The following is a 25,533-nucleotide window of genomic DNA, read 5'->3' as shown; positions in this document are numbered from 1 at the left end:
TTTTGGGGTGGGGGCTCTAGAGTGTCTTGTTACAATTTAGAAAATGCTGTAGTTTCCCCCCACTCTTTCCAAGCCAATTTATTTTCCAGGAATATGACAAAAAGCAAAAATGCTCTGAGCATTTTGCCCATTTCAAGCTTCATTTATAGTACTGCTCTTTATTGTGGGAATTCCATTGTGTTTTCTTTGAGCTAGGCCTTTTCACACAGTCAAATTTAATTTAGCTACATTAAAAAATATAGAACCATAGTAACAAGCTTTCATTAAAATAGAAGGTGCACTTAAACCAAAGCTATTTAAAAGAGAATCAAGTGTCTCAAAATTAATTTGCAGTCGCAAGGACATGAAAAAAAAAAGTTAAAATACTGACTCATTACTCGCCTGTGAGCTAAGTACTAATACTAGTTTAGTTTTTAAAGAATTGAGGAACAAAAGAAGAGAGGTTCACCTAAATGAAATCTTTACAGCTATCACACAAAGGAACAACTTAATTCTCAGAGCTTCTATTAATAAACTCTTCTGAGTGTTTAAGAGTACTATTACAATGTGTGTGTGGGAGCAGTGAAGTATTTCAACAGATGTCAGGCCTGAAGCTAAACATAAAAATAAATAAATAAATGCTAGGACTGAAGAAAGTTTGCACTTGTGATGACTTTATGCACTGCAGAGTGGCAAACTACTTCGCAATTTGTATTTCATTAAGAATAGCTTCCCTTCCTCCTCCCCCCCTTGAGGAATACTTGATAATGGAGATGCATACCCTACTTTTCTGTATGTTTTTATAAAAATCCCTACCAAATTACACAAAAGGTATTTTTTTACAGATATTGAAAAACACAGCTGTTTTGAACAATGGCCAATGTCATTAAAGTAACCATCTTTAAGAACAAATTGTATGCCTTTTGCTTAATCATAGGTACTGCTTGAAAGCATAGTGATGTTAGTTTGATAGAACTGTAGAAAGGCAGTATGGCAGCATGCTATTAGTAAAACAAAACAAAGCAGGCCGATGCAGCAGTATGTCGAGATTTGTCTTATCTAAGAAATCCTAGAAGAATGAAATTGAATGCGGCATTTGTCCCTGATCTCTGTGGTTATAGCTCCACTAAGAGTCTAGAGCTATAGAGCTAGGGTCTACCTACAGCTTTGATACTTTAATAGCACGGAAGACAACTGAACCCTGCAGTACTCCAAAACAATTTCTAGGTTTCCATTCACTCAGTTACTATTTTTAACAGTGCCCCTTTTTCACGCCAACACACTACTACTGTTTAAAAACATTTGTGGTATATTTGCCACAAATACATGTATATCTGTCTCACCCATCGTACATTCAGTCTAGAAGTGACTAAAGAATGCAGTTTCATCATGACACCTTTCAACATGTTATAAGGTGCACCTTTTAAGCTTAGGTCTATCTCTTGACTGTCAAATATCAAAACAAAATCTCTCTTTAAAAGCAGGATCTTCCATTTTCTGATTCATTCCAGAATTTATGGTTTTCACTCCATGAGTGCCTACAAGGTATTACTTTGAGATGTAATGAAACGCAACTTATTGAATTCAGCTTTAACGTCAGGACTTAAAGACTTAAACCTTAATGATTATTGTATCAGGAGAAATCACATTTTTATTCTAGAAGATCTTCCAAGTAGAGATTCTAGTTTGGGTTGTCAGGGAGTATAGTGTAAAGCACTGCTTGTCCACTGACAATCTGATATAAAAAGTATCGATAACACAAAAATGAAGAGTGCTTTAAAGCTAGTCCCACTGCTGTCATTGTAACTGAATGCGGATGCAAGATTTGATAGTCCCAGAATTCAGTCCCAGAGAAGGACCTCACAACAGCATTTATGAAAGGATTTTGTAAAGTATTATTGACGGTTGTGCTTTCACAAACAGCTCCTTCACCACATTACCCAGGAATATGAAGAAATTCAAGAACACGCACCCAAAGCATCACTGTAACTGACACCACTGTTAGTATTCTCAGCAGTAAGCAAAAGACTGAATGAGAGGGACAATGAACAATCATCCAGTTGCTTCCTTTCCAGATGGTATATGTGCCAGGCAGTAAGAACACATTGGAAGCTCCCAGACTTAAATTCGTCTTGGACATTCCTCAGTTGTATGAGTATCTTTATGAAAAGCCAATCCAGGTGCTATACACTCATACTTTAAAGCCAGGTTAACACATTATGTAAATACTAGAGCTTTCTGCACCAGCTGCTGATCCAAACTTTCTGAAAATATTGAAACAATTTGATAATTCCTGCATCAAATCTTATAAGAGCAAGAAACTGATGATACAGTAAATAGCCAGTAAAGAGGTATTCAACAGCTAGGGGATTGAAACAGAATATGGCACCTTTTCTGATACCAGCATAAGTACTAGTGAGTCCACTTCGTTTCTTCCTGTGGCGATATAACCAGATGCTGAAGACCATGAGGATAATCCAACAGGCTGCACCAATTCCAGCAATAAAGGCAGGCTGTTTTACTACATCAGAAATCTGCTGGGCTAAACTGACTTGATCTTCTGAAGACACAGGGTTTCCATGAGAATCTAGGGAAAAAAAAAAAAAAAGACATCCCAAATCTCCAGTTAATCTGAATGAAAAACTGTAGAGGGCAGCATGAAAAGAATCAACAGAACTGTAGTCCTGTTCTTCAAGGCAATATGTTTAAGATTGTTTTTGAAAATCTCTTTTTATAGGACTAGGTAGAAATAGTTCAATTTTCTTATAAGACAGGTATCTCCAAATCTACTGGGCTTCGTTTGTAGTGACTGCTAAAATCAGACCACTAGATTATTTTATTTTTAATTTTAGCAAAGCAACATCAATTTGGAAAAATCATTCAGAAAGCCAGCAAAAACCAGAAAGTAGACAAAACCTCATATATGAAACATGCTTAATGTGTTCTTAGGGCTCTGTGAATGTGCAGAACTCAGGTACACATATGTACACTCTCATAACTGAAAATCATAGAACAATTACAAATTCAAAGTTCATTCACGTGAGGTTGATGTTGAGTGATACATTTTAATTTAGCAGTTCCTGACAGACGACTTAAACATCATAATACAGTCTAACATACTCTTTGCAGTCTCCCATTTTGACCTCAGTTTAAAAAAGACTATTTAATAGTACATAAGTAAAAGTATAAAATAACCAAATTCTGCCCACTTGACATGGATGACAAAGCTCAAGAATGACTAAAAAGGAGTTCTAAATTGGTAAAAAAAAATAGTCAAACAGTCTCATTATTATTGGACATGTAGCCCTCCTAAAATACTGTTTATCCTTAAAAATACCAAATCAAACTGAAGAACAGGTATTTTTCTACACATTTTAAACTTTTTTTTTTTCTCCTACAGAGAAAGCACCAACAATAATCAGTCTTTTGTTCTCTTTCTGTACTGTACTTTTGCAAGAACCTTCTAGGAACAGTAATAAAAATATTCAGTTACTGAACAATGCCTTCTAACTAAAATGAAGCAACTCAAAGACAAAATACTGTCTTCCTGATTTTTTACCACTACAGTGAGTGGTTACTGGAAATTTCATTATTGCACAGGGTGAGGGCAAGAATTTGAAACCTTTACTCAGAGCAGATATTGCTTTACACATTCCACAGCTTAGTCTTTGAAATACCCATTTTTATTCATGTGTAAATCCAAGTTTATTTATTTATTTATTTTTAATACTATGGGTAGTGACAACATATTCTGAAAGAGATCAGTGTTTTAAGGTGAAAGGTGCCGTTATCAATACTATTAATATAAACTATGAATGAAATTAAGACGCAGTCACATAAAAAACAACACCTTTTCCTAAAGGACTAACCAGTGAATAGATTAGTTTATTTCGGTAGATCTTGTATCTTGCTGAATTAAACCTAAACAAAATATAAGAAACAGCAATACAAAAAGGGTACAAAATAACAGTAAACCATACAAAAAACAAACCTCCTCTGGAAAATGATACCTTTACGAATGGGAAATGGTTAAATTAATAACAACTTTTTTTCAGTGAAGAATTCCAGATTTCAGTTTTTCTGACATACTTATTTGGCCACGGAATCACTGCTGCCTTTGACTGTTACCTTATTGGAAAATTTATTTCATATTTCAGGTCCCTGTATCTTCTGTGATCCTAAATGCACTGCCTAGCCTGAAAGTTCAGCAAGCAGACTAATTCTTTTGTACTAATACACTCTTTGTGTCTGCTGGGTTTATAGATTTCATGCCTATTTGCGCAAGGTTAAGATGGGTTGCTTCAGATTTTATGGAGACAGCCAAGTGAAGTTCCACACAAGTGGCCAGATGGGCTTAAATGTATAAAGTATACTGTGACTAATGAATTAAAACTGTCACTTTGCTTCTCATCTTTTGTGTCTTTGCAGCTGAGGCCATATTAAGATATGAAATCTTGCATCATCAGTCTGTTTTCAAAATGAGTAACTCTACTGTTTCTATATTTTTAAACAGATATACTACCTCACATTTCTTAATGGAATATAAAAAAGATTTCCAGACTGTGGAAATCTATTCAGGACTATGGTCCTGAATAGATTCAGAAGATTGATGAATGCTTTTCTCTAATCCTTTAAAAAATATATATATATTAAATAAAAAATAATAAAAAATGCAAATTTAAAAGCCAAATGAGAATGTTTTTAAAACATGTCAATAATACAACCATAAAGGACAGTATTTTTATATACATCAAATACCAAATAATCTCTTTGAACACCTATTGTTCTAATTTTTAATTAAGATTCAACTCATGGTATTATTTTGTTAGCCAGTGCAAGCATAAAAACAGCATAACAATGTATTTGTTTTTAAGAGGCTTACGCTACACTGTATATAGGTGGATTGTTAAGTGAATTAACTGGTATGTATTTACATCTATGGTGACAAGAAAAATGAATATGTGTACATGTATATTCATATATACAGAATGATAAAAAAGAACTTGTAAGGGCTTCAAAAAGGTCACATTTAACCCATGTCTTTCTCATGTTCTAAAGATAGAAAGCAAGCTAGATATATAGCAAGAGGAGCAAATCTATTTAATGCCTTATTACTGAAGAATTCCATATACAATATGTAGGAAGCCTTTCTTTGAGAAGGGCATCTTCACTCTTCGTAATAGCCCCATGAGATCAGTCAGGAAAAAAGCTCTTGAACGAAAAAAGTACTGTTTCTTCATCCCAGGAAACTTCTGGAAACTTTGCCTGAGATATAAACGGTTCTTAATCAACATTCCTGTTCCTGCTTGCACTCCTCAGGGAAACATGCCAAAATAATAAGTGAACATAAACATTGTAAGGCAAAGTGCATCTTACTGCCAGAGCAGCAGCCGCAGCTTATAATGTACTTGAAAATGCCTCAGAGTTGTTGGAGCAGGCTGATCCCACAACTCCTTGAAACCAGCATATTATTACACTGACTCATCCCCTTGTCTTCTACCCTGAGATAAGAACCTTCTTTTTTATCACAGAGCATATTGCTATGGCTATTGCTCACCAACTAACTGCCTGATCTGACTGTCCTGAAGCTCCACATTTTAAACTTCAATGAAATCTTGTTACAATTTCATGTGGGGAAGAAGTGGGACCTCTAACTCTCTATGGAACACTTTAATGTAAATAATATAAAAATCAATGTTTAAAGTGTTAAATGTTACACAAATGATTAATATAGAATTAAGATTTGAACGCCAAAGTTTTAGAAAGGCAGGAAATTCCAGGTTCACAGGTGTGCAATCAACTTCATCTTTGCCCTGTATGTATACAACCAGTATGGTACTTTCCAATACATCTGTCTCATTTAGTATACAGAATGTACAATCAGGAAATAGGAAGATATATATATTTTTTTGTGGACATTGATAATTTTGGCAACTAAAAACAAGCAAAACACCTGGAATCTGTAACACAATGTCTGTTGTTTCCTCAAATACATGTGCATGTTGCAATATGAAAAACAAGGTTAAGAATACACTGCTTTGTAGTTATGCACATTTCCAAACCTGGGAAAAACAAACAAACAAACAAATAAACAAACAAACATTTTTGCAGTTTGATCTTACAGCATAAAGCTTGTGAGGAGATAGCACCAAGCTGGTTTGGAAGTGCATACTTGAGGAAAAAAAAATGTCCCTTTTGTTATCAAGTTGTTTGCAGGCCACAGGACAAAAATATCAACAAAACCCACTGTACAACTATCACACTAGAAGCATTTGAAAGGCTGACAGAATAATATCCCTAAAGGCATCTTAGCTGCTTCACAAATCACATCTCCTAAACAAAACAATTAGAAAAATGATTCAACGAGACTTTCCTCTATTTTGTACACTTGAGACATCCACTAGTTGAAAAATGCACTCAACAATTATAATTGTACAGTCATTTCAATAAAAAAAATGCATAGCATGTATTCATACAAATTATGTATTTATGAGTCACATTAACTGGTGTTGTGGGGCCTTTCATAGGTGGTACCCCGAACAAAATATGTTGCAGTATGTTCCAATTTCATGACTTATTTGCCAACAAGGATGTATTATACAGCAGAGCTACCACAGGTAGTATCATGTCACTAGACAAATCTTAGGCAAGAGACTGGCAAAAACCATTTTCATTTGATAATTCTCACCTTTCTGTACAGTGCATTTTTATAATTGATGTCCTGAAGTCACATGCTGTGACAATAAACATGTTTTATCATATTTCTTACAGATTTTTTTTTTCTCCACAGCACAGTATTATACATACAAGGATTTATAGTGAGCTGTAGATAGCTCTTATGAAGTATGTATTTTTTCCTTAGCAGCAAAGCTCTTGTAGTCTTTTGTTATGTAAAATATCAACTTCTCAAACAAAGAAAAAAAATGGTTTTCTAGGCCTTGGAAATCTACAAAAAGCTTTACAAGGCCCATCAAAAAATATATAAATAAATAAATTAAAACACCGATGTGGGGTGTTTCAGGAAGATGCATGATTTTTCAGCTGATCTCATGATTTTAAGCACTGAAACATAATTCTGAATAACAAGCAAGTATATTGTTGGCTTGTCCCAAGTGGCACTGAAGTCTAGGGTACCACAGCTCAGTGAGCTGCTTCATGTCAGCTGAGACATGGAAAATGAAAGAGCTTTCAGCTTACAATTTGTACCTGTCTTTGTAACAGGTTAAGTGCGTGCACAAGGTCAGTTATCACAGCTCAGCTGATGCATGGTACTATGATTGCACGCCTCAGCTCTCTGAGAATCCAATTTCTCCTGTCCTCCCCTCTTGTTCTGGAAGGCAGCCCCTGAAAGGTGAAGCTTCCTCCTGTCACACATTTGGCTGAAACCCTGCCCAGATATATTGCTCACAGTCAGGAACCTGGTAGCATCCTGCACAGCACACAGTCTTAAAAATGAGTTCGCTGCACAAGAGAGTAGACTATACTGGAGGAAAAAAAAAGTGTTAAATCTCTTCTTTGGGCATTCTAGAGCCAGCCACAATCTAGTCTCATGTTTTTGTAAGAAAAAAAAAAAACTGATTTCGATGGAAAATTCTTCAAAAAAAAGTAAGTCAACATCTAAATCACATAGTATATCACCAGTATATCACCTCTGACATAATTCCAGAAAAAAAAAAAAAAAAGTAGCTATTATACTATTTCAGATATCAAGAATAATATTCCTGAAGGAATATGAAGGAATAGTTGGGATCAACAAAAGAAAGATAGAAACTTGGGAGTTGTCAGAGGCAAACACACAGTTCCTTGAGCGTGTAGGTACAGGGAGTCAGGACTCTTTCAATCCTTCTAAAAGTAGCATCCTTAGTCCCTTTTCCACCCCCTGCCTGGCCTCCCTTCTCTCTCGCTGTAACCATGTTATTTATTGCTGATGAAAGGTGCCAGCTGATGACATCAACAACTTAATTTTCTTTCTTCAAAAGAGCTACCAGCATACTCCAGTGTCTGCTCCGCCCCGCTGCTGGGAGCACATCCAACAGCTAAGAATGTGAGTCTTTGCGGGGGCTGTAAGAGAACTTATATTCCCTTTCCACAAGGTAGAGCTAGGTAAACTGGAGTCATTCATACTTCTCGAGGATTTTAGCTTGATTTGTGCTCATGAAGAGTACTCCTCTTAAGTTTCAGGAGTAATTTTCAGCAGCCTCCTGCAGTTGCCTGCAGGATGGCAGCACTGTCTAGGTATTCCTTTGTGCTGCATTTAGTGGCATGGATCCCCCCCCAAGTCTCCTCTCTCCAGGTTTTTGTTATCCAATTGTAACAACCAAACTATGGGATTTTTACTGTAGTACCTGTAGATTTGGCCACACCACTTAATTAAAAGCAAGCAATAAAAAGTACAAAATCAAACCCTGACCACATGGAAATATATGACTATTACCAGGTTAAAGGCACACTTCTACATTTGACCACCCTCCAAAGTGTGTGATTGCTTCATGCCTTCTAACACAGTATCAGTAAGGCCAGCAAGTCGGAAGCAGGCAAAAATCTTATCCTGACAAGAGACTGATTTGTTTCTTTTTCCACTTATCAAAACCCCAAAGTGATTAAGTTATGTTATAAATTACACCTTCATTTAGCATTTACATATCGTCTGAGAAAAGGAAAAAAAATGTGATTATGAAGTCTTTGCCTTTCAACCTCTATGCTACCCTGTTATTTTACACTTTTTAATTTAAATTTTTCAAAACCCAAGCCATTCAAAAAACTTGAATTTGAGTGGAAAGCTATAGGGAGCTGCAATTGGGAGCTGGTTTTAGGAAAGCACAATCTGGTATATAACTATGATTTTTTTTCAAATATTAATTGAATATCACTTAGACCATATGCAATTTAGCCATAAATTCTCCATGTACTTGGAAATTATATGCTTGTGTAAGTGAAATAAGTTAAAGATAACCTTCCTTTTAATAGTCAAGGAAATGTAGACGTAATTTTCTGGAGAATACATTACTTATTATACGTTACTTCACTCTTGTTTTCACACACAATAATTATAGTATTTTAAATACAAAAAGTCAAATAATAAGGAATATCTACTCATGATACAAAGATAAAAAGGGATACAAATTCCAAACCAACATGTTGAGTTTGCCTGTTTGTTATATATAAATTACATACTGTACTGATAAAGTAGTCTGAGACAGACATATTGGTAAAGCATTGTATGACTGTACCTAAGGCTACTATAAATATTCTTCAGCTAACTGAAAGCAAAGATGCATTTCTCCTAGACACATCCAGAAGCAATGATGAAGATCTGCATTTATGACAGAGGAACGTTTGGTGTAAATAAAGTTAGGAGGTCAAAATAATTTTAAGTCACCTGTATACCTCTTGTTCCTCTTCTGGGGTTATTTACTAGCTTTCACACATAGCTGACATTTATCGGGCCTAATGGTAGCATGCTTTTGGTTTTTCTCAGCAATAAAGAAAGATAAAATCTGATCAAGACAAACCAACTAACTCTCTAACCTAATGTGAGCCAACAGTAGTGATTCATACTCCTCTAAATGTTTTATTGCACCATTCCAAAGTGTGAAATTTCACTTTGAAAAAATTAACAACCAAAAAACATTGCTAAATTAGGAGACTGAAACATTTACATTGTTATAATCCTATCTTCAGAATGCAATTCTAGGACAAGTTTAAAGCCAGAAATGCCAAATCCTGTTCCACAAATCAGGTAACACTATCTATTCCACTTGTCCTGAAAGTATTTCTGGTGCCATCAAAGACAAAAGCAAGCAAACAAAAATCATCAAAAACAATAGACAGAATTACCAGCAGGCTTACCTAATTGGATAAACTGGGGATCACTTTTCACTCCAGGTCCTGCACCAGTACTTGCTGCCACTTCCACGCTGTATCGAATACCAGGAACGAGGGATGGGATGACTACAGAAAAGGTGGAACCATCTACCGTTTTGTTTATATGGTATCGACTTTCATTGCCAAGACACCAAACCTGCAGGGAAGTAAGTATATTGTATGTATAAATGTTTAAAATTCAATGGTGTAGGATAATTAGAAGGAAGGTTGACATATTTCCTTCTGCTGGATAAAAATTTAGAATTTATCAATATTCTAAAATCTGTAGTCATGGATCACCATCCTTGGCACTCTGAATACTGGAAAGACATTTCTTGTTCCAAAGAACAGATCCAACTACTAATATTATTTGATGGGTTTATCCTAATTCATTAAAACTACGACAACAGTGCTAATAAAACTAAAAGTGTTAGTAACATGGAACAAGTAAGAGAAGCCCCTTAACAAAAAAAAAAATCATTCATATGAACAACAAATTTACTGCATTCAGTTAAACAAACTTGCAATTCTCTTGTTCAGGAATCCTTCGTCAAGAACGGCTTTCTTTACTCAAGTGCAAGGGCAAGTCTTTCAACATGACATCACAGGAGAACTGATATCGTGCTGGAATCAAAAAGTTACCTTTTTTTTTTTTTAAATGGTAGTGAGAAGCAAAGGTTGAGTCATATTCTATTGAGAAACAACAGTATGATGTCAGATTTTGTTTGTGGTTATAATTAGGGCACAGGTCTAAAGACTTCAATTCACCATTTTACAAATGCATTATATCTAGTCATATTAAATGACTGGGAGGAACAATGTGATATTTTTATCTCCTTGGGCCTGCTCTATTTGTGTGTCAAATGTTTTATAAGAGTATGGCTGAGAAGTGACCTACTATTAAAAGTGAAGTAGCAGATGATCTAGATCTGTTAAAAAATGATGAAGGTGTGTTGTTTTCTTTGTTGTTAATTTTCCACAGATGTACTACAATGAATATTTATCCAGAAATTTAAATTAGTTAAATTCAGTACCTTATTTGTAAAGAAGCAAACTTTCCTGGGAACGTCAGCATTTTTGAACCTGTGCTGATTGTGCACAGGATGGAAGACTGTGCTTCTGACATATGGAGCTCCTAAAAGATTTACTACCCAGATAGCCGTTCTTAATCCCTTGTAGAGTTCTGCTGCTGTAGAGATTGCCAGGTGAGTGAGCTAGAGTTTCCCTTACAGAACAATTGCTGGGACACTTTCCATGGAGTCCTTTTTCCTGGATACCGTAAACTTTATTTCATCTTCAGGACACTCTAAGACCCTTCTTCATTCTCTGGATGCCAAGGACTAAAACAAGGCTAGTGGGACACTGAGGATCTGAAATATATTTTAAGCTCCTTTGAAATAGAATCCCAATGCAGCACATATAGAACTGCTTCTGTAAAGCGGGTCAGAGAATACAAAAAGAACAGAAAAGGCTCTCCTTTTTATATTCTGGTATTAAATACAGACTGTTTCAGTATGTATAATTATTAGTAACACTGCTCTTAAATTCTGAAGGTCTATGAAAATGTTATTATTTAAATAAGAATTTGACAAAGTGAGGAACAAAAGATCTAAATCTGCATTTTGACAAGTCATTTTCACAGGAATTGTTACTGCTACCTTGTACAATAGTGCATATGTGAACAACAAAAAAACAATTTATTATATACTTGCAACTATGCACTACTTATCTGTAAAAATGCTTTGTTCTTAGGAGCTCAATTAAATACAGAGATCCACAAATTGAGAATGGTAAATTAAACATCAGGTTGTTCAGTGCTTGCCAGTACTATATTTGAATGCATACCTAAACAGGTAAGTGAGAACTAATTTTTAGAATGTTATGAAGGGGGGATTCATACTCTAACAGACATATCAGTGAAGAAAAATTAGTATAGCAAGAGAATTCTAACTTCATGCTAGGAATGACCTCTGCTATGGTTTAAATTTCTGTTTTTATGTGTGAGCTACTGGCACTTCTCCAATGAAGGTGGTATCCTCCTTCCTATTTGTCTTATCCTTTAATTACATAGGTATATTCTTGCCTTAGAAACTCCACCCCCCAACATGCATACTTTTTTTCTGGGGGAAAAACGTGAGACAGAAAAACAACAAGAAAAATAAATGTACAAGACTTCCTTTTTTTTTTTTTTTTTTTAAATCAGTTAATTGTAGATCATTGTTTTTGCATTTTTAGAGAAAAATATTAAACATATGCTGCTCAAGTAGCAACTACATAAATTTTCATTGTGTATGTTTTCTGTCTATGGTGAAAAAAAAAAAAAAACACAAAGGAAAATAATGCAATGCACACAATAAATGTAGGAGAAATGTGCCAGTGTGCCATCTACTGCTACACAAGCACTACAAGATGGCTTGCTCCGATACATGATAGCTTGTTACCTCTGAATGCTAGGAGGTATGTAAGGTATTACATCTACCTGGAAATATGAATTTCCTGACCTTTACTGTTTTGTCCTTACAACCTTCAAATTCCTCTAATGCAGTTTCTCAATGGAAATAAATCCACCTCTTCAGGTCAAGGTCTATCTTTAAATAAAATAACTTTGCAAGTATTTTTTTTTCAATTACATTATATATTAAGCCACAAACAGATTTTTTTCTTTTTACCATTTGACCAGTTTCTGAAAGGCATTTTATTATTCTAAATTGACCATGACGCTTAGTGATCTCTCCCCTTTTCTACTGAGGAAAAAACAAAATAGCAGAATGAGTTTTAAAGGCTATGAATATATGTCTATAGCACAGTGTTTTACCTGAAAAAATAGCCCAGAAAATTTCATTTAAAATTTCTCTCAATAATGCCCATATGCAGGGACTGAAACAGATGAATCTGCCACTTAGTGGCTATAAAGCTTACTTGATATACACAACTAAATATTTAAAATGTCTGTAGCTTTCTTAGGAAAATTAAGCTTAATTTAATTTGTTACATAAATTAGCTCAAAACAATTTGAACTGAAAATACAATGTCTACTGCTACATGAACATCAAATAAATATTTTATAATGTAATTACATTTTTTTAAAATTATATAGCATAATGAGAGCTGTGTTTATGTAAAAGACAAGAAAATTTCTATACATTTAGTATTTAGTACATTTAGTATTATGCACTCACATTCTTTATTTGAAATTTTTCTGTTTAAGTACCCAGATATGAGTAAATTACTCAGATATTAACACTTTTAATTATTATCCCTGAGCTCTTCAACTTATGAAACCTGTTTATATTTATTACCTTAGCCAATGTCTTTTGAGTCACAAAATGGTTCTCAAACAGGTATAGTTCCTTCTCAGCTTGTGTATGCATTTCTCAATTTATAATAAAGACAAGAATGTAGTTTTAATTATGAGTGTTGACCCTTTGCTTTGATTTATAGAGGCTTTTTAAATTGCTTTCTACCATTTAGACAGAATTACTAAATATGGAGTTTGATTTTCCATGCAGTGTGCTCTGACTTTAACCAGTAGATGGAGCCAAGAATCCACAAACAACTTACCCGTCAGAACACAGCCAACACTTTGATAGGGGATACAGGCATGTGAGTATTACCTTATATTCTTGAACCATTCCGTTCTGGTTATCTTCGGGGGGTGGCTGCCAGGTGACCACAATTGCAGTGCCGTTTCCATCGTTTTTAGTTACCGAAACACTCTGAGGCGGAGCACTGGGCGCTGTTCATTTGGAGAGAAGGATTGAATACATCAAATGCAACAGTGAGGGGTATTTTTTTTTTTTTTTTTTTTTTAAGGAAAACTGGTTTCTGGGCTACACAAATATATTCATTTAGTCTCCAGCCTTCCTTAAGGGCAATTCTGCCCACTAGCTAAAATTATTATTACAATAATCAATGAAAATTACAAGGTAAGTGATGTTATCCTACAGCCAGGCTCCTAATTTCTGCCACAGTCTCTCTGTAAGACAGGAAAAGACACACAGGCCACCAGACTCTCCAAACTCAGATACCCACTACACGACACAGTCCTGAGCACTGAATTCCGTATTGGTCTCAAATCATCTCATCCAGAATCAACAGTTTTGGAAAATAAAGTATGTAAATTGACCCTAAATAGAATGTTAAACCTTAGTTGCTCTAGTGTGTAAAAAATAATGACTAATACAAAACTTGTTAAAATCAAGACTGAATTTTTTACTATTAACAGGTTTATATTTTGCATTTTAAATATTTTTCTAAAAACTGAATGCTTAGTTGATGCTTAGGATGAACGTAGTTAACCACCCAGAGAAATAAGCCAAAACTACACTGTATTTATAACAGGTAGGAAGAAAGAAGGCAAAAGGTATCACATCCTGCCAGAGGCACTAAAATCCCTGTTCTGATGCACCGGCCACCTTGCATACTCATTATGCCTGAGATACCAGGCAAGCTACAACAAAGGGAACAGCTATATGAACCTTCCCGTTTTAGCATGTGTTTGAGATGGAAATACATAATTTAGCTCACTATATCTGTTGCCCTCATTCATCTTTTCATTTTGTATTACTGATTGATCCAGATATAAAAGCTTTCTAAGAATGTGGTTTCCATTCCCTCAGCTATAGCACTTTGATGATTTCTGTGGTGTCTGCTATCTACTCAAGATAGTGATTAGTAAGTGCTTGAATCTGACAGAAGTCACTTGTGACCAGACCATGAACTCAGCAGGGAGGAGTGCACACTGCAATGAAGATAAAAAGCACATTTCCCATTGTCTGTTGATGGGGGGGTTTGCACATCCCTCTCTCTCTGTCTCTCACACATGGTTCTGAATATTTACTTCGATGTCACCAAACAATTCACATAATGATCAGTCCAACACACAGTCTCCTCTGCTGCAGATTGCTCTTCTCAAACAGCACGCACTTCAAACAAAATCAAATAATGAACATATCAGAGAAAAGCAGGCCAGGATACTACTTCAAAAAGGAAAGATGAAGACAGTCTGGCTCCTACTTGCCTTCTTCTAGGGTTTTTGCAAATTTCACTTCACTATCTGCTCCTTGAAACTCATTAAAAAAGGGGCGGGCCTTAATTTCATAGTTTACACCTTTCTTCAGCTCTGGAATGATAACGCTGTTTTTGGTTGGAGTCCTCACTTCAAAAATTAACCACTCTGACTCTCCATAGGATGCTGGTGTAGGCCGGTACAAGATTTTATATCCTTGAATATACTGGGATTGTTGGTCCACCTGGCAAAACAACAGAAAGACACACATTTAGAACATACAATGGTTTGTTTAATAAACAGGAATCGTGGATGTTATCTGTGACTTTAGTCCTTGAACTATCCATTTATTTTATTCAAAAGAACACTGCTGAATGAGATACAGGCTCCTTGAATTACAGCAAATTACAGGTCTGATTCACAAGTGCATTAATCTGTTTGATGCTGTTAGAACTGCACAGGTTTTGGTAGATTTATGAAAGCATTAAAGGGGGATAGCAGAGTTGTATAATATACTCTAGCTCTGTGAAACGAACCACCTTTACATACACGGAGAATCTCGCCAGAATTGAAGGAACCCAGCATACATTCTGCCCACCCCAATCTGCTCTGCAGAACTGGGCAAGGGAGGTGGGCGAGGGCAGGGGAGTGATGGCTCTGCAGTGCGTGCTGATGAACACAGATCAAGCAGCAAGTCTGCCAGCTCTCCTGAAGTGTGGAAGCGTCCCAAAATTCATGAAATGAGCACTGCTTCCTGCCTGCTTCCTTCTGGAATCACCGATTTAAAAGGGCAGCCAATTGGCACTATCTACATTGTTCTGATGAGACTGGAGGCTGTCAAAGGACAGATTTGTCCAAGCACTTCCTCCACAATCACTGACTCAGCAGGAGGCTCCTCTGGTGGAGGAGAGGAGATGTTTTCAGAGTGTTCTGAAGAGGCTCACAAAAATCAATATGGTAATAAGGATGAGACTTGGTAAAACAGATCAAAATGATATTCAGCAGTCCCAAATGATTTGAGACTGAGGCCATTTTATATTGCATGTATGGAGAAATAGACCTTAAAGTAAATGAGGACAGGATTCAATGTGTTTGGCTATAACTGCAACAGAAGGCTACTTTGCAGAAGTGATCTCTTGTGGAGCATTAACTACCAGTTTCAATTTCTGATTAATAAGGAAGTCCAAAAACAACAATAAAAAACTTGAAAAAGGTGCACCAGATTTTCCCTTTTTTCAAAAATCTCATACAATGGTATAATAAAAATGTTTGCTTGCTATTTTACTCCAAAAAACCAACATCTTTCATTTTTAATAATCACATAAAGAACGTGTGTGTTAGCTAAAACTGAGGTAATGCTTACTTTTGAAATTGCAAAGAAGCCACAGGCCACCCAAGAAACTGACAAAAATTGGCTGTCTGGAAAAGGTTGTTCTGTAAGTAAAGGTCAAACAAAATTGTGCTAGGAACCTCAAGGATGTTTTAATGTTATTAGTTAAAACAGGAGATTGCCTACTGCAGGTGGCCTTATTGCACGTGACAGCATAATTACACAGCTGATATTACCTTGCAGCACTGAGGAGCCCTGGTCATGTACCAGGACTCAGTTGGGCTAGGACTCTTCTACAAAGTCAAAACGCCTTCGTTCTTGCTCAGAATGTTCTGTCACAGCATGATGGGGATTATACCCTGTGCTCTTCCTGCCAATATATTGACTTGTACAGATGGAGGACATCAACAGACCTCAAATCTTAGTCTCATTAGATTTATTCTTGCACTAGTATAAGTTTCCTCCATTTTTTTCTTCTCTCTGCATTCTGTTTTAAAGCTGGTCTTCTTTGAATTATATTTCCATTTCTCATTACTTGTTACTTATAGTTTCCCGTATTGTTCTCTCTCTTCATTTCTACCTTTTGGTTGCCAAATGTTTCCCATAGCAAGACATTTCTAACCTTTCCTTCACTGAGGCCCCATCCTTTTCTAAGCCTACTTGAATTGTTTTCATGTATGTTCTCATTTCCCTTGCTTCAGGACTTCTACAATGTTGTTTCCTCACTCTTCCATTTTCTCTACTATATTTGCCACGACCAACTTCCTGCTTCCTCCTGTCAGATCAACATCGACAGAACATCTCAAAATTGTTATTTTTGCATCTGCTCCCTGTACTGTGTGTATTCATAGCACCATGGAAAGAAGAATACGTTCAGATGAGGCTCTACTAGTTTGTGTTTCCCAGTCTGTATGTAGGACAGAGGCAACAGTTTCAAAAAGAATTATGTAGTATCTCCCTCCACTGGAGTCTGACAGATGGGGAAGTTCCCATGCTATCTCATTAGGGGACTGATACACTTCCTACTGAAACCAGTGCAAAATCTTCAAATGATTTGACTTGTGAAAGTTTTGATCAGTCTGTTAGCTTCCAGAGGAGAACTTGAAAACTCTCACCATGTGATAAGCAGCTCTCTCTACAGAGGCAAGCAATGGTGAAAATGGGACAAAATTTAATGAAGTAGGAACACAACGTCCAAGCAGCACTCAAACCAAAGAAAAACAATTTCAGGTGTACAAACCACACACTTCTTAAAGTGTGACTCCACAGCACCCAGACAGTACAATTCATCAATGTATATAACCACCACCATGATACAGATTTTTACTTACAGTCCAATGAACTTCAATTGAGGAGGAAGAAAGGATAGTAGGGTTGTGCAGATGTAGTACCACATCACCTAGTTCTCTCTGGACCTGCTTGTGATCCACACCCTGACTTGTTGGTGGAACATCTGTAATAATTTAAGATTCCATTCTCACAATATATAATTGTTAAAATAAGCATATGTAAATACAAACGTATCAGAAAACATATGATGCTTTCCTCAGTGAAGCATATCCTAAGTAGTTCCCAATAATGTAAGAAAAATCTACATGAGTGTTGTCTTGCCCTTCTGACATTTGGTCTATTTAAAGCTAAAAGGATTGTTCATACACATGAAGCAGTAAATTCCTCTCAAAATATTCAATAGTACAAAGGAAACACATTTGCTACATGCAGAGCCCTTGAAAAGCTTATTCAACTGAAATTAAATGACTGTCCTAGACATATATAAAGTCTATAGGGCAGTCACTAATAGGGTGTCTAAAATATACATGTACTATGGACAGCGGAGGAACATAGTTTCTATATTGCTTTCACATGTCTTCCTTTGATCACTTCGTTTTAGCAAATACCATGCCGACAACAGTTAAAATCACAGACTGGGAGATACACAGAAAGTTCTTAGAGTGATTTCTTTTTCTTTTTCTATATATTTTTTTAATAGAATTCCAGATACAGGGTAATGCATTACATAACTTTTGCTCTAGCCTACTACTTTCTCTGTCTATCTGATCTTCTCTTGCAATTAGGTAAGATCAGAAAATCTTCAAGGGTTCTGTTCTAGGAAGACCTTAGTAATTTCCATACCTGTCTGCTCACAAGAAGGGCCAAGGAGACAGTACAAAGAAACTGTATATACATGTATATATATGTATATATATATATATCCATCTACAACTACTCAAATATGTCATTGCAGGTGCGTAGACTATCTTGAAAGCTGAGGTTTGGATAGTGCTGTTTGTAAAGCATGTATGTATGTAAAGCATACTTTTTTCATGGTGGATATATTCTCAGTTTACCAACTTTTTACACCTTTCTTTCCAAAAATTTAGTTCTCCCATTTGGCAATACAAAGCCTTTGCTACTTTGCAGTCCTGCCATACAGTTGCCTCAAACATTTGCAAGATGATGAGATTTCTCTGATGTTAATAAAGCAAATTGAGGGTAGCATGCAGTCAGTAGGTGACAAATCCAGATTCTTAGCAAGGAATACTGATAAGCACAAACACACACAAACCAAAGAAATACCACTGATTCACCACTGTATCTACATACAATATGTTCTGCCAAACGGTCCATTTATCAGAGCATCTCCCTCCCTTTATTGCTCTGAGAGCATTAAAGATAGAAATTTCTGTTTGGAGAGTTGCCTAAATCTCATCCTGCTTAGAATATTACAGGAAAGTCAGTTGAGTAATTAGTCATATTTTTGCTACTAGTCATAAAAGATGAGTCATCAAAAATATGATTAAAACTATTAATAGCCTCAATCTTTTGCACATGTGCTATAGAATGGTGTATATCATCTATCCTATGTTTTCTTGATTAGGCTCTGAAGTTTCCAAGACAGGGACTGAGAGAGAAAATACTAAAGCATGTTGTTATTTTGTCAATGTTAGTCAAGTCTAAAGGTTAAGGTAGGTGAGTTTCCTGATCTGCATATGAATTTTGAACAAGACAATACATACTTAGGAACAAAACTTAACTGGGAAATTTTTGAACTTACTAGCTCAAACTAAAAATTTGTATAAAGCTAACCTTCACAACATGGAAATGTTATTGGAAGAAGAGTGGAGCAGCTTTAAAGAACTTTACACTTTATTATGCTTCTTACTATTTATGAAAATTTTATCTGTTGGCCTTTAGCTTCGCTCTTAGGTTTTGCATGGTCTCAGATCTTCAGCTCTACTAGATCTCAGAGAACAGGTAAACTTTTTTGTACCATTATAAACCACTCAGTTCTGTGAGTGAACAGAATATTCTGCCTCATTTGCTGTTTATCAGTCAAGTCAGTGATCAGTTCATTTGGGACATTCAACCCTGATGCACATCTCATCTCTTCAAATGAAACTACACTGCATGAAAAATGGACTCATATAGAACATTGCTGCTTACCTGCATAACAACACATGTTGCCCTTTGGGGAAGACCTAGAAACCTGTGTAACTCCTATTTTCTATGTGGTCATAACTCTGCTGTCTATATATCCAAGGAAATTGCTACCCATCAGGAGAAATGCATAATAACAAAGGATAGCAATATGAAACTACTTACTCCTCATGGGAGATGACAAAAACTTGCCTTCAGAACAAATGAAAACTTGCTAACAGAAAATGCTATGTTTTCTTTAAGGAACTTCCTTCCAAAAACAAGCATGTACTTACTTTTGCAAACAAAGGAACAAACATACAACACAGGCACTCTTAATAAACCCATGGGTCAAATTCTCCAATAAAACAGAAAAAAAAAAGGAAGATGATCTTTATCACTTTTTCTTTGGAAAAGTATATATCAATTTTCTTTCTATTTGCTCATAATCAAAGGAAAAATGCAGGCTATGTTGTAAAGCATTATTTCTTGTAAGTTATTGTAAGTGTCATTTATTTTTTATAGTGAACACACAGTTATTTTAAATTTTACATATCTGGATTAAGTCCATAGCTGGAGTCAGCAGATGATTCCTTAATTTGCTGTAATACAGCTCTGTCTTACACTTGACTGTCTGTAAACGTATCTTTTTCCTATTGTTTCACTTTCAACAGTAGCACTACTGCAATACTTCTAATACGATGCCAAAAGTTCTTCTTTACTGGCCCACAACACCTAATTCCTTCAAATTTAAAATTTGTATCTTTGTTAATGCAGCAGAAGACAAATCACATTGTGTGCTGTCTCTCTCCCTGTCTCATTCCTAAGCTTCATTTGATTCACTGGACATAATAACTTTTCCATGGAATTTTAGGTTTTGTGTGATAACTTCAAAAATCAGAGATTACTTCTGTTGTTAACAAGAGCTATTCTGCAGGATGTAACTATCTTTGTTATATATATAACTTATATATACTAGGGTTCTCTTGGGGAGCACAGTATGCTGTCTAAGCAGCTTTTAGAGTCTATGTTATAGGGAAATGCAAGTGTAAACAATCCATTTTACTACGCAGCATATATTACAGCCAGTATAGATAGACAGTTGAAAGCTAGTAAAATTTTTCCAAGTAACATTTCTCAGTTAACTTTGGACAGCTAAAATGTTCAATATCTAAAGCTTACCTTGAGTTTTCACTGGATCAGATATTTGGCTTGGGTCACTTAGTCCATACGCATTAGCTGCCCTCACGAGGAATAGATAAATTGCATTAGGTTTTAGCCCTTTAACTGCAAAACTCTCTGTTTTCACATTTTCAGCTACAGTTTGCCAGGTGCTACCAGATGCATGGCTAAGGATAAAACACACACAACAGCAGGTTAGCACGTGCTTCTTTAACAATATATTATACATAAACATTAGTACAGCATGATCTTATGAGACTCGTATACCTGAAGGCCTCAATTATGTAAGAGGTTGGAGTTGCACCTGAATTCAAATTCGGTTGCCATGACAACGTTACTGTATTTCTACTGACATCTGTAACCTCAGGTTTTGAAGGAGCACTAGGAATCAAGTTTGGGTCAGTGGGTCTTGGTGGCTGCACTGGGACTCCAAATTCTAACAAAGGAGAGAAAAATGCTGAGTATAGACAGGACGAAGCTGTAAGCTAAATGCTGTTCACATCTTACCTGGCAATTTATGACAGAGTCGCATAACTACTACAATTCAATTTTTGAGTTCCTTTTACATATTTTCTCCATGCAGAGAAAACCTAATTGATTTACCTTGGACCTCTATGTAAGCACTCCACGTAGCTTCGCCACTTGGGGTGGAAGCAATGCAGGTGTACCGACCGGTGTCACCCAGCTGAGTGGGAAAAGAGAAGAATAAATATTTGAAACAATCAGGCACTCAGTGGGCTAGAAAAGTAATTACATCTCTGCATGTTTCCCCATGAATATGGATAAATGTATTAGACTGCAAAAAACTTTGAACCAGAAACTTCTTACATAAGAAGGCATGAAGTTAATGGCAATGTTTCTGAGCTTTCTTCAAAGAAGTGAAAATGCTACATATTCTAACTTCATGTTACCAATTTGGTAGCATTTATTCTTTACTCTGCAGAGTTCTTAAATAAATTGATAAAGAATTCAGATAACAGGACTCCTACGTAACCTTCTGCCTAAATGATGCCTAGGATTTGTCCGGACTGCAACATTAGAATGTCAACCTTCAAACAAAGCTTAAATATTTCACAGGGCCTTATATATCTTGGGTTCTCTGTACTAGTAAATGTTTCACTCTAAGGCAGATCCAAAAAAAGGACCTACATATGCAATTCTCACCCAGTTCTGAATGCTGATTTACATGTCCATACATGACTTAATCACATTTCAAAGGAGGGTTTCTGTTTGTTTGTTTTGCAAATACATTGCGCCCTACCGTATTGGGTTTATGTGGCAAGGTTGTTCTCGTGGGGAGACTGCAGGGGTGGCCTCAGTGAGCAGGTACCAACAGCTGCCCCATGTCAGATCAGAACCAGCTCCAGCTGGCTCCAAAAGGCACCTGCTACTGGCCAGAGCTGAGCCGGGGAGTGACATTGGTTGGGTATCTGAGATCATGTTTAAAAAGGGAAAAACTGCTGAGAGACTAGCTGTGTGAAAGAAGTGAGAAAACTGTTCAGAGGCTCCCAGTGGAGCAGGTTGTCCCCCTGCAGCCCATAGGCCCCACATGGAGCAGATCTCCACACTGCAGCCCGTGGAGGAGCCCCTGGTGGAGCAGGTGGATGTGGCCTGGAGGAGGCTGCAGCCCATGGAGAGACCCCACAGGAGCAGGGGGTCTGGAACCCACAGTATGGAGCCATGCGGGAGCAGTTCTTGGAGTGCTGCTGCCTGTGGGAAGCCGCCGCAGACTCAGTTCAGGAAGGACGGCATCCCGTGGGACGGACCCCACGTGAAGCAGGGACAGAGAGTGACTGTGAAGGAGCAGTGGAAATGAAGTGTGAGGGACTGACCGCAGCCCCCATTCCCCACTCCCCTGCACCGCTTGGGGGAAGGAGGCAGAAGAGGGTGGATGGCGGAGCAGGTGTTTCTAGTTTGTTTTGAGTTTCTCACTGTTCCAGTATGCTAGTGATAAGCAATGGATTTTATTAATCTCCCTACACTAAGTCTGTTTTGCCCATGACAGTAATTGGTGAGCAATCTCCCTGTCCTTATCTCAACCCTTGAGCCTTTTCCATTGTCTTGAGGAGGGGGAAGTGAGAGCGCAGTTGCGGTGGAGTTCAGCTGCCCATCAGGCTAAAACCACCACACGTACTGAGCTCCCAGCCTCAGCAGATGAGATGAATGGAAGCACTCAGAAATCAGAGATTGAAAATCTCAGCCAGTGAAACTTGTAATCGGTAACACAGGAAGTCTAGGGAACACACTGAAGTCATGTATTTGGCCTAATTTTAAGCATTACTAAATTTCAAACCACAGAAAATATAACAGGGAATCGTCAGTGTGCTGGAACCTAACATCATTTTAAAACACTGTACATTTTGCTAGGTGTGACTGGTAATATTGACCAAGAACTTGTTACAATTCCCTAAGGAAGCCATGGACTTCTCAGGTGTTTAACTATTTGAAGGTATGTTTATACTGTCAAGTAAATATATTTAAGAGTTATTTTGAAAAAGCTGTGTACTTAACTCTTATTATTGCAGCATGCTGAACAAGGATTTTCTTTATAAGCATTTGAAATAATTAGATCATTTTTATATATTAGTGATGAAGTCCAAATATTTCAAATTCATTTTACTAAAATATGAGTTTTCCTTCCCCCTTCATGTTTTAAATACCAAATAATCCCCCTCGTTAATACTTCTTAATAGCATTTTTGCATATGAAGCAATGTTCTCTGTGATACACAAGCCAAGGTGCAAAGCTTAAAGAATGAACTATCTGAAAGCATGACATATCAAGTAATTTAATACAATTATTTATCATTTTATTCATTCTAAATGTAGGATTGCGTACATCAAAAGAGCTCTGAGGAGAAAAAGTGAAACAAACAACAGGAAAGACCCAACACAAAAAACAGTTTGCTAGTTCAAACTACCTTAGCATATCTGATCTGCAATGCTCCAGTTTCCAACTGCTTGATGCGAGAGTCCTGGGTAGTGATCAGTATCCCATCCTTTTTCCAGAGAATAGTGGGTGTTAAAGTGCCTGTAGCCACACAGTTCAGTACTAAAGTACCATCTACAGCTACAGTCTGATTCACAGGACCCTGTCGAATGACAGGGGGAGGCCGGTCTGCAATCACTGCCAGAAGAAACAACAGGAAATAGATTTCTGCGACTGGAAGCAATTTTCTAATCATCTAAGGAACAGCAGTTGCTTGAGGCTTTGAAACAAACTAAAGATAATTAAACAAGTAATTAAAGTCAGAGGCATGCATTATTCATGGAAGGGTGCATCATAATGATGCACAACTACAAAATTTTAAAACAATATACAATACATTAATTTCAGAAAGGAAATAAGCATTATTTATTACATATCGATATCTGGTAGACATTCTCTAATTCCAATGTCTTTATAAAGTGATAGCAAAATGATAAAGCACTTTGCAAATTATTTGCAAAGGCACAGTTTTCACCTTGTTCATCTTTTACCATGTAGAAGGCCTGTAAAACAGAACTCATACTTCCTCTATTCAAAGACAGAGAAGAAGGAAGTAGACAGGCATGGAATAACCTGGTAAATAAGTAAGTTTGTTTCTTTTGTTGTTGTTGTTTGTTTGTTTGTTTTTTCAAAATGTTGTTTTAACTCATCAATTTATCTTTGTGCTGTTTCCTAACTGGGAGATGCTTATGATTAGGCTAAACATAATGCTAATGAATAGCACCATTTCAGAACTTTTCAGCTACAAATTATTTTCCAGTAGTTTCTAACGAATTAATCTGTCAATACTAGTTCAAAGTCACAAGGAGAATCCCACAGTGTGTTTGCATCAGTTCTAATGCACGTTGCACACAATGAAAATGAACTGGTATTGATGAGTTATTTACTAACTATGCATAGAAAGGTATACAGCAATCTCAGTATTCACAGAAAAAAATAATGATTTTCTACACATTTTTATCATTATCCAATGGATAATCAAGAAAACAGGTAAAAACTATCTAGTTGTGTTTTTTTGTGACCCCCTCCTACCTCTATCATCTAACATGACATAGACTATTAATCTGAAAATAGCCACAACTTTAAATGACCTTAACTCTGATTAACAGTTAAAATCTGGTCTGGTAGCTGAAATATAAACCTGAAGTTCTAGTAGTTTGGGATCATCACATAGTTTTGGATTGCTTTTTGTAACAATAGACATGATGTTATCACTGTTTTTTTTGGCTAAATTCCAGCTCCTGTAATTTCATTTGCATGTTCAAATGACACTCGATGTTTTCAATTGCTTAATTTATCCTATGCTTCTTGTTCCAACCTGTTGTAATGTACTGCATGGCACTGTTAGACCATTTGTATCTTTCTCATCAGAGTCAGCCAAACTAAGTTCACCTATAGTTTGCATTTAACTTTGACAAGCTTCTAAAGAAGCTTGCAACTGTCAATAGTATGAGGCTCTACAATAAAGTTTGGACATAATTTTCCAAGTGATTTTCTGAGTAACATCTTCTGTTTGGACTTGATAGTTATGCTTTGCTTTACCATTACTTAATACTATCTAATGCTAAGCAATTTACAAATTGTTTACTAACAATCAGTTACAGTAGCATGTTGATATGTCAAAAGTAAAAAATGTATTAAAATAATGCACACCAGAAATAGTATGGATATGCTGCTATTCAGTATTGAACTGCATAAATTTCACAGTATCTTTGCCCCATCTAATGCTCCCAGTAATCACCTTGCTGACTGATTTGTGTTCTAC

General features: G+C 36.4%; 1 protein-coding gene across 6 annotated transcripts in view; it reads right to left on the bottom strand.

Moving 5' to 3' along the window:
- ROBO1 (roundabout guidance receptor 1) overlaps positions 1–25,533 on the bottom strand; it is a 735,419-nt gene that overhangs the window by 36,380 nt on the left and 673,506 nt on the right. For all 6 annotated transcript variants that reach the window (XM_032207881.1, XM_032207886.1, XM_032207883.1 and 3 more), the window contains 9 exons: positions 23,701–23,906; positions 21,384–21,465; positions 21,048–21,216; positions 20,781–20,947; positions 17,513–17,634; positions 14,864–15,095; positions 13,458–13,579; positions 9,829–10,000; positions 2,369–2,566 (listed from right to left, as the gene is read on the bottom strand). In XM_032207881.1, coding sequence (XP_032063772.1) covers positions 2,369–2,566; positions 9,829–10,000; positions 13,458–13,579; positions 14,864–15,095; positions 17,513–17,634; positions 20,781–20,947; positions 21,048–21,216; positions 21,384–21,465; positions 23,701–23,906 — 1,470 coding nt within the window. The remainder of the gene's footprint in view (positions 1–2,368; positions 2,567–9,828; positions 10,001–13,457; positions 13,580–14,863; positions 15,096–17,512; positions 17,635–20,780; positions 20,948–21,047; positions 21,217–21,383; positions 21,466–23,700; positions 23,907–25,533) is intronic.

This window comes from Aythya fuligula, chromosome 1, assembly GCF_009819795.1.
Source record: "Aythya fuligula isolate bAytFul2 chromosome 1, bAytFul2.pri, whole genome shotgun sequence".
NCBI classification, from domain to species: Eukaryota; Metazoa; Chordata; class Aves; order Anseriformes; family Anatidae; genus Aythya; species Aythya fuligula.
This window is presented reverse-complemented; position numbering and strand designations above follow the sequence as displayed.